Below are 10,158 nucleotides of genomic sequence, written 5' to 3'. Positions count from 1 at the left end.
ACACACACACACACATACACACACACACACACACACACATACACACACATAATTTTCTTTTAAAAACTTAGTATATATGTGATACAGGCGTTACATAGAATCATCCTTAGTCCTCTAGTCTCATAATCTAGAAACTCTCCCTGAATGCTACCATCTATCCCCTGGTTACAAATACTTCCTCTACCCTGGCATCAAGATTGAGTCCTGGCTTTGTACATTATCACCAAAAGTTCTAGCCACACAGATTTGCTCAAATTTTTACCACATTGTGTCTAATCTCAAAGCCATTATCCCCCCTCTTCCCGCCCCAGATCATTCCCTCCTATTATATCCCTGGTCTGGACTCCCAGAACCTAGGCTTTTGATTTCCCAAGCCAAAGGACTGAGAAGTATTGGAGTCACTGCCTCTCTCCCACAGTTTACCACTGTCCACTTAAAGCCCTTAGTGCCCCCCCATTTCCTGGAAACTGCTAGGATTAGTTCTCTTAAATGTTATGCAACTAGGCAAGCCAATGTTCTTCCTACCATTGAGTGGATTCCCTGCCAGCTACCTCGCTGTTAGATCACGGACCTGCAGCTTTAACAGCAGATCCACATCCTCTTCTGGTCTGTTCCTTGGCACAAAGAATTGACAACCCTTGACCCCCTTTGATCCCTATCTCCTACCAACATAACATGCAGTCTGTTCTGTGTTGAGCCCTGTTGATTTCATCTTGCAGGGTACTACAGCCCTACCAAGATTCCTGTAATTTCCCTGCTAGCCCCTCCCTCATACTGCACACCCTGGTCTTAATTTTGGTTTCTTAACACCTGGTACAGAGTCTGGCCCCCAGTTTCTGAGTGAATAAGTTCAATCAACCAAATCTGTAAACACAGATTCTTCTTCTTGTCTATATCAATGCTCTTGTAAAACAATGTTAAGTCAGCTTTGAAGAGGAATCCAAACAAATCACTGCAAGTATCAGGTCTCTATTGCTTAGGGTTTCTATTGTCTTGGTTCTTCAGATAATTATGACATAAACACCAAATAATGCAGATTTGCAACGTAACATAACAACCATCTGAACACATCCTTTAGAGCAACACACAGACGCAGCAAAAAGGAACCCATTTTGTTCCAGATTCTGTTTTGAGTCATAACAGGTGATCACAACATAATTCAGTCAGCATCTTATATCACATGCCTTAAACACAATATATTTTAACAACTTCATTTATTCCACACATAAGTCTGAAATTACTAAAAACAGACCCAACAGAGTATCTTTCCCCAGAATTTTTATTTAGAGAAATGCAATAACAAAATTCTTAATGAAGCAATCACAAAATTTTATCATTGGACTCTATGTACTCCCATCTGCTAGCTTCTTCATACAGGCTTATGTAATTTAAAAAAACTCATGATATTCATTTAACAGTATAGATAACATGGCATAATAAAAAATAATAAGCATTTTCAACAAATAATAGAACAGCTTTAACCACTGGCAACCCCACCTTCTAACTACTAGCAACCTTACCTTTTGGAAAGCAAGTCATAGTCACGCAAAATCATCAACAGATTTTCTACAATGTTAAGTTCACTGATCTTCTCCCTACATTCTGGACTACAAATGTGAAAATATTAGCATCTACTAAAAATATACTCCATTTCATTCACTTATTTGGTATCCTAATGCTCATATTACCTCACAAAGAATTAAGAGAAGAGACCATAAAGTAACAAGAAATCATATACTCTTTGCAAAAAAAGCAATGACCTGCTTATTGGCATAAAATATGTTTAAAGCTCTGTACTTAAAACAATGACATTTATGGGAGGACAGGTTTTCAAGACCAAATGTTTGAAAATGTTAAAATGCACACACAGGTAAGAATGAAGAAAAGGGAGCTGGAGAGATGGCTCAGGGGTTAAGAATACTTGCTGTTCTTCCAGAGGACCTGGATTTGATTCCCAGCACCAACATAGTGGCTAACAACCATCTGTAACTCCAGTTCTAGGGGATTCAACACCCTCTTCTGGCTTCTACAGGCACTGCATACATGTGGTGCACTTACAATTACACGCAGGCAAAACACTCATGGACAAAAATGAAAACTAGTAAATAATAAATATATACTAAAAAATGAAGAGCTGTCAGGGTGATTCCTCTGGCAAAGAAATATGATAGTTCTGAAAGCAGAAGTAGCAGAGGGTCAGAGGAAGGACTCAGCAAATATCCTAATCAAATAGTGATTCGCCTTTCCGGCTTAAAGTTTAAATGATGCTGTCCATTCATAAGTCTCTCCAGCATATGCTGTTCCCTGTTTTTTTTTTCTTCCCCCCTAAGTGTGAACTAAGCAGGCAACAAAGAAGCTATATCTCTCCCATCCAAGTCGCCCGGGCAGCAGAACTAAGAAGCATATTCAAATATGCTCACCTTTCCGCTAAGCTAGCCAGTGCCAGAAGAGTGCCCAACAGGACATTGGTGTCTCGGGCACCAAGTAAATTTACTAATGTCTGAAAAATGGAAGAAAAGATAATGAGTATATAAGGACTAGAAGCCTCTTGCATAGTGTACTGTTTCTTTCTAAAGATCACAGGGATTGGTCTTTTGTTTTCTAGATTATTTTGCTCAATTAAAAAAATATATGTGCACACACAAGTAAAAAAATATATACACAATTTTATAGCTGCTTATTTGTTTTCTTTCCATTATACTGAATATGTCTTATAAACATAACCTTCTAATAACTAGGATCAAATTATTTAGTGAATTATGGCTTTCCTTAGGGGATAATGAAAGATGTTGTTTCCAATCAAACCTTATATAGGTTATTTTTTTCTTTTTCTTTGTGTAGTTCATACAGAAACTGGATCTTAAAAGCTTTGTTAAACATTCAGAATGTCCAGTTCTTTACTGAAGGGAGGGCCTAGATCCTCTTCACTCTGGAACTCTTTACAGTCATTCTTTGTAGCCATTCCTTGCCCAGAGCAGTGAGTACAAACAAGTCACAGATCAGCTGGTTCTCACTTGTCCTGCTCTTTGCTGATCCTTGGCATTTTGTTTGTCACTTCTGCCCCCCTCTGAGAGAAGTGGGGGAAGGTGGCATGAAGTACAGTTCACCTGGTCATCAAGAACTTTCCAAGTTATACAACTAATTCCCAACAAAGCACTCTAAATTATCTGGGGGATTGAGATTTCTAACTGAATCCCAGGTTTCTAACTGGGGTTGGAAGGGCATCACCGATCATGCATCATCCCAAACAATATGGCTCTTACCTTGTCAGTTGGCTTTCCTGAATTCTCAATATAAATTCTCTTTTCTTTAAATTTTCAGAACTCAGACTCCCCTAACCTCCCCCTCCCCCAAAATTCACCCCAATCCACTGGGGTGGTTATTGTTCCCATCAGGTGGACCCCATCTTTATTCTTCCTATTTTATCATCTTTCTCTGACCCTTTCCTCATCTCCACCCAAAATGCTTCACACACTTCAATCCCAGAAATATCATTTGCACTTTCACAATTTCTGCCAGGACAACTTAACATCTTAATGTTAACTTTTCATCAAATCTTAAGCAATATGAGTGAAATCTTTATCTATTGAAATGAAAACGTTATATGTCACCTAGAATCACTCTCCTAGAACATAAGCAGCATGTTCTGACATATTTTAAGCAACCATGTTCCAATATATACCAGTAACTTCCTGGGATGGGAGAACTCAACAGGTTATTGAAATGGGCTCTACACAGCTACCAACTAAACAGTTTCAGTATAAATATAAATTTAGTCTCTTGTGTGTGTGTGTATTTTGCTGGGGATGGTGCCCAGAACCCTGGGCATGCTGAGCAAATGTTCTATCTCTGAGTCACTCCTCCAGCCCCTTAAAATATACCCTTGTTCCAGATGCTTGAAACATTATGCAATCTTGTGAGCCTGCAACACAGGAAATTGCTTATGTTTAATGTTTCTGACCTATAGAAAATGTCAATTTCATAAGGGTAAAACTAAGAAAACTATAAGAAAATGGAATTGTTTATATCTATACATATATGAATTTTATTTGCTAACTTATTTATTTGTAAATATATAACCAAGATCAGTTTACATTATTTGAATTAAGTAATGCATTCAGCTGGCATTAAACAGCACAGAAAAATGAAAACTTTCATATATTGTGTCTGTTATTTACTCAATAGGCCAATAAAGAATATAAGAAGGTAGGCAGAAAAATCCAAGTTTTAGGCTGGGTGAACAGTTTTGTCAATTATAATGATACGTGGCTTGAACACCAGGCTCTGAACTTGTGTGTGTAAACTGATGCCACACAGGGCCACGTGGAACTGAAGAGCTAACTCTTTGGGGGCCTACTCACCTTGTGGGCTCCACTTGCAGTGACCCATTCTCTTTGGTCTTTCACAGCCGCAAGTTTTTGAAAAATATCTATAAAGGAAGGAAATAACTCGAAGAGAGATCCAGAGATTAAAAGAGGCAGTAGTCATGAAACCCAAGGTTCTCAAAACTGATGGGAGAGCAGAGAAGGGACCAGTGGGACACAGATCACAAAAGGAGCAATGGAGGAGGAACTGGACTGTATTTCCACCCCAAGAACTACCCTCAAGCTCAACTAGTATAGTGAAACATGGACTACAACGAAAGCAAACTCTCCTGTAATTAAAATTGAGTTGGTTCTTAAACCTTATTACAAGTTCAAGGTATGTTTTTAAGACACCCTGCCCATATATAGCCCAACTTCTGAAGAAGGAGAAGAGAGGTAAGCCAGTGTGAAAACCCTGGGGAGGTATCTTAGCTGACAGAAATAGTCGTCCTCAAATTTCCTGGTGCCTGACATCTCCCCTGCACCTACCAGCCAGTGTGCCAAGGAAACAAGCATAGGAAACAAGTCTGACCACTCAAAGACAATGGGCCAGAGCTGCCACCCCCAGCAGCAGGAAGTCTGTGGCTTGCCACACCTGGATGGACTGGAATGGAGAAGGGAGGGAAATGAGAAGGGAGGGCATGGAAGAGGGAGGTAGCAAGTAGGGGGAAGAAATGGGAAAGGGAACCTGGTTGAGCCTCCCAAGGAAGTGGAATAAGTGGCTAAGATGCCACGCAGGCCACCATGCTACTGTCTTTAGATGTGTATTCAGTTCTGTTTGTTTGCTTGTTTTTCATGCTCTGGATGTTCCAAATTCAATGAGCTGAGTATAACTGTTACCCAAATATTAGAGGAAAAAATTGAAATCTCTGACATTTTAACAAAAATAAAAGGTAAATACGTTTACCAAACTTTGCTCTTAGAAAAGCCTCCTTTCCTACTTTCCTGCCAAAGAAAGGGCTGTCTTTGGAAGATCTGGGGGTATTGCCATTGAATCCATCAGCTGGCACAGACTCACGCCTTCGCTGTGAGTGAAACCCATAAAGACCGCAGGTGTCCTTTCTCCTGGTGGGAACACCACACTGCTTATCCCACAACGTTAGCTGTCTCCCTGGCACCAATGCTTACACGTCATGTTGACCAGCTTGTCTACGCAGTGCTGCTCCTCTGCACAGCCCAGGTACTCATTGGCCACCATCTCCATGTACTGCAGGAAAGACCAACCCAACATGCCAGTCAGAAGGCTGGCACCAAAATCACATAGCAGGAGACAAGCAGGTCTTAAGATGACCTCTAGGTGGCAGAAGAGAGCCACCAATTGCTATCGGTACTCCTGAGTCTGTTCCACTCAGGGACAGGACAGGAGTTTAGGGATTCTTTCCCCAAATGCCATAAAGTTGGGGGAAGGACTATCTAAAGATTCTGAAAGCTCTTAAAAATCCAAAAATAACTTGTAATAAATAATTTCATGGTGTCATTTAATATCCAAACATATGGTCCATGTAAGATTATATATACATATATTTAAAATTTGATATAGATATAGATATAATTTGATTCTTTCATTTACCTTTCAGTAAAATTTTTGTAACAATATATATATATATAATATTAACACATTTTATAATATCTCATATTATATTTGACCAGGACCCTTACAGATATCAGTAACGGGAATGGAATAAGCTTTCTGATAACTCCTCACTGTCAGCAACCAAGAAACAGGTGCAAAGAAAAACCCAATTTGAGAGGCTTATGAAAGCTTACTTCATTAAATCAGGCAAATCTCCCATTAAATTTTGTTTTGTTTTGTTTTTGAAGACAGGGTCTTCCCATATCCCCAGCTAACCTGGAACTTGCTACATAGGCCAGGCTGGCCTCCATCTCACAGCAAACAGCCTGCCCTCCAGAGTGCATTATCATGTCTGATTTCCCATTAAATTTCTTTTTTTTTAATTTTTTAATTTTTTTCATTGCTTTTATTTTATGTGAACAAGTGTATTGGCTACATGTATGGGAGTGTATCCGTGTCACGCAATTCCATGGAGGTCAGAAGAGGGCTTCAGAATCCCCTGGAACTGGAGTTAAGGGACGGTTCGTAGATGCCATGTAGGTGCTGTGAATCGAACCCGGGTTCTCTGCAAGAGCAGTCATTGTTCTTAACTGCTGAGCCATCTCTCCAGCCCCTTTCCCCATTAAATTTCTTTTTTTTAAAAAAAGGTGCATTGTTATATATGGTAAGGGCTCTTGAGTCAAGCTGGTGTTCCATCCCCAGATGTCCCCAGGTGACTCATGATGTGTTACTCGTACATATCATATCTGAAGTCTGTAGCAATGTCTTACTTTTCACTGTTAATAGCAATAATTTCTATTTTTCCTAATTTTTATAAATTCTGGCTACAGTTTTATAAGATTTATTATTTTTCTCAAATAAATACCATTTGATTTTTATTTTTTTTAAAAATTGAACATGGATAACCTCCTAGGAGTTAATGTTAAATGGCCTGTGTTCAATTTTCTTGCTGTGACAAGTATCTTTTCTTCGTCTTTTTGAGACAGGGTCTCCCTGTAGCCCAAGCTGGCCTGGAACTCACTATGTAGACCAGGTTGGCCTTGAACTCACAAATATCTGCCTGGGTGCTGAAATTAAAGGTGTGCACCACCATGCCTGGCCCACTGTGACAAGTACCTTAGAGAAACAATTTAAGGAAGTAAGGTTTCTTTTATTCACGGTGTCAGAGACTTCAGTCCAACGTCAGTTGATATCATGGTTTTAGTTCACAATAAGACAGAAATATCAGAGAAAAGGAGCCTGGCAGAAGAAAGATGCTCACCTCATTCAGTCAGGAAGCAGAGGAAGTGATAGGAAGGGGCCAGAGACAAGACATAGCTTCCCAATGCAGGTATCCAGAAACCTACTTCTTCCAGCCAGGACCCCCTCATCAAGTTTCCGCCACTTCCCATCAAAGCATTGCCAGCTGGGGGTTAAGTATTCAACCTATGAGCCTCTGGGAGGAATTTCATATTCAAATCCTAACATTTCTATTAAGCATAATTTTACATTAATCACTTGGAATGAGTTTGCAAGTATGTGGGTTGATCATAAAAATCATGTTGAGCTGAGTATGATGGCACATGACTAATTTTAGCCTTCAGGAGGCTGAGGCTGGAGGATGAAGAGTTCTAATCCAGCCTGGGCTACATGGCGAAAGCCTGTCTCATAAAATCATAAACAAATGAAAGTATATAAAATTTGAAATGCAAGGCACAATTGTACACTCCTGATATTTAGCTAGTTGGGTTGGGGGGAGGTTGAGGCAGAAAGATTGCAAGTTTGAAGCCAGCCTGGGTTCCATAGTGAAAACCATCTGAAAATTTAAAAGCATGAGTAAATAAAAGGTCTGGGATATAGTTCTGTGGTAGAGTAATTGCACAAATCTCTTGTACCATGAAATAATAATAAATAATAATAATAATAAATATTCACCCTTTTATATATTATAGGTTTTAGAAGTCTGGTTTTAGAACTCAATGACATACCCAAAAGCTTTGATTTGTTTTATTAATAAGCCCAAGTTGTTGAGTTGCTTAGCATATATATTCACCTGTTTGTCACCCCTCAGTAACGCAACTTAAGATATTACGAAACATAGGACTAATAAAATATATAGTTTGTTATAAAATTGTTTCCAAAGCAAAAAAAAAAACCTGAAATCAAGATTATTCCTTACTCTATTATCTATTTATTAATGTTTAATAAGTAGAGTGGTTATTTTTGTGTGAAAAAAAATTTGTGTCTTTACACTTCTTCCCATCATGGTAAGTGAGCTGGCCAGCTGGTACATATTTCTTGACATCATTAACCAAAGACATGTGATTTTCATAGTATTTTGTTGTTGTTGTTTCAGTAGGCTGGGTAAATGAGGCCGGTTAGCAAGAACAAAATATTCCCCATCTCCCCCTGCCTGTGAGTGTCATGCTTCATGTCTGCCCCACCTGCTCTTTCCCAAGCAGGCAGCTGGCACCAGACGCTTTGAAAATCAGCAGCTTACAATGTGAGCTAAAATATAAGCAAATGCCCTTCATATCTCATGAAGCCAAGAGAAAACAGCTGTGCAGGGCACCATCCTCTCTCTAGGCTAACTGACTTATCTGTAGGTCCAAAGCATATTAAGGATAAGTATTTTGAGAGAAAGAGGCACCCAGCTTATCCACTGTTGTATGCTTATTTAATCCTTGTTCAGAATACAGCCCAGAATGAAAAGGGAAGACCAGCCCCCAGAGGAGATCTTACCTGAGCTAGGTTTTCAATCCCACCCAATATATGGAGTATTTCCTGATAAAATAAAAGCAAGAGAACTTATTAAAGGATGAGAGAAGTATATTTTAGATATGACCCTTTACTAAGTCAGGCAACTTATCATTGTTTCCTGAACTTTCGCTTTCTAACGTAAACACAGGAAATTTAGTATTTGTCATTCTATACTTAAAGCAGATTGGTAATGAACATAGAAGTTGTATTATGATTAGAGAATATTTGGTCAGAGCTGTAGCCTCCTCATTCTCTGTATTTCCTCCTGTGTCATCCAAAAATGTTACTTGGGGAAAGAGCCTGAGGCTAAAAATATGGACCTGTGGAGGGGCAAATAGCACCAAATAATAGGTAAAGTCAAGAACTTTGGGCGCTGTGGCAAAGATGATAAGAGAGGAAAACATTTTGGAGAGGATTCATAAACACTTAGGGAGACAAGATTAAAAATAGGGTCAAGTAAATAATACCCCAGACACTGAATTAGAGGGAGAAGCTCTTTACATCTGGAAAGGCCATCAAGAAAAGTGGCAGTACTGTCCCTGGTACGAAGAGGTTGGGGAACAGGTGGGCAAAAAGACGCTCCTTTTTTATCATTATTTCTAATGCAACCACAGATCGGAGGCTTTAAAGATCTTCACTTTACTTTTGACAATGTCCTACAGATTTCTATAATTAAAGTGAACATTTATTCTGCTGGGGACTCAGTCAGCTCTGTTTAAAACCCAAGGATATACATCTTCCTTGAATTAAAGGAGTATATTAAACAATCATATCTTTAAAACCGGTTTCTCTGTTCTTTCCAGTCTCTTTTTATTGGAAGCTCCTTTAAACATATACCTAAGCTTCTGCATACTGACACGCAAAATCCAGTCTAAAACCATCTCAGTCAAGGAAGAAGGCCTGATTGCACATGGTCAACTGTTTAACTGCTTCTAGGGAGACACTTATACATGAGATTCAATGTATAAGTTAAGAGGTACAAAGTCTTGATGGAAAGAGGTGGACTTTGGAGATAGCCTGATGTTTCAAGAAGTGAAGTCATGGTGGCAGCAAGACGTTTCAGCAAATAAAAGTACCTGTGGCCAAGCCTGATGGCCTGAGCTTGAGTCCAAGGACCCAAGCAGCAGCCAAAGAGAAAAAACTCCCACAACTTGTTATGGAAGAAACAACTCCCACAACGTGCTTTGTTATTCGCACACCAACACACACCCCTACTTCACATAAACATATAAAATAAAGAAAAATGTTACTTTAAAATGTCTTTAAAGAATAAAGTGCAGGGATGAAAGTAAGGAGATCTGGACAACTGGACCAAGACAAGGGTATTTTCAGGATAGCCAGGTGTTATAGTACATGACTCTAAGCCCAGTGCTCAGGAACACAAGGCAGGGATAATTTGAATTAGAGGCCAGTCTGGGTTATATAGAGACCCTGTCTCAGAAAAAAAAACAAGCAAAAAAAAAAAAAAAAAGTACAAAAACT

At 39.2% G+C, this 10,158-nt stretch overlaps 1 protein-coding gene across 6 annotated transcripts in view; it reads right to left on the bottom strand.

The window, feature by feature from the left end:
* Positions 1 to 10,158, bottom strand: part of Nek10 (NIMA related kinase 10) — a 270,542-nt gene that overhangs the window by 219,322 nt on the left and 41,062 nt on the right. For all 6 annotated transcript variants that reach the window (XM_029563521.1, XM_008833138.3, XM_029563522.1 and 3 more), the window contains exons 7-11: positions 8,659 to 8,700; positions 5,493 to 5,571; positions 4,362 to 4,429; positions 2,421 to 2,500; positions 1,521 to 1,607 (exon numbers count right to left, since the gene is read on the bottom strand). In XM_029563521.1, coding sequence (XP_029419381.1) covers positions 1,521 to 1,607; positions 2,421 to 2,500; positions 4,362 to 4,429; positions 5,493 to 5,571; positions 8,659 to 8,700 — 356 coding nt within the window. The remainder of the gene's footprint in view (positions 1 to 1,520; positions 1,608 to 2,420; positions 2,501 to 4,361; positions 4,430 to 5,492; positions 5,572 to 8,658; positions 8,701 to 10,158) is intronic.

Source organism: Nannospalax galili, unplaced genomic scaffold (genome assembly GCF_000622305.1).
Source record: "Nannospalax galili isolate Female #2095 unplaced genomic scaffold, S.galili_v1.0 scaffold215, whole genome shotgun sequence".
Classification (NCBI taxonomy): domain Eukaryota; kingdom Metazoa; phylum Chordata; class Mammalia; order Rodentia; family Spalacidae; genus Nannospalax; species Nannospalax galili.
Note: the sequence above shows the minus strand (reverse complement) of the source record. Positions and strands in the feature narration are given on the sequence as shown.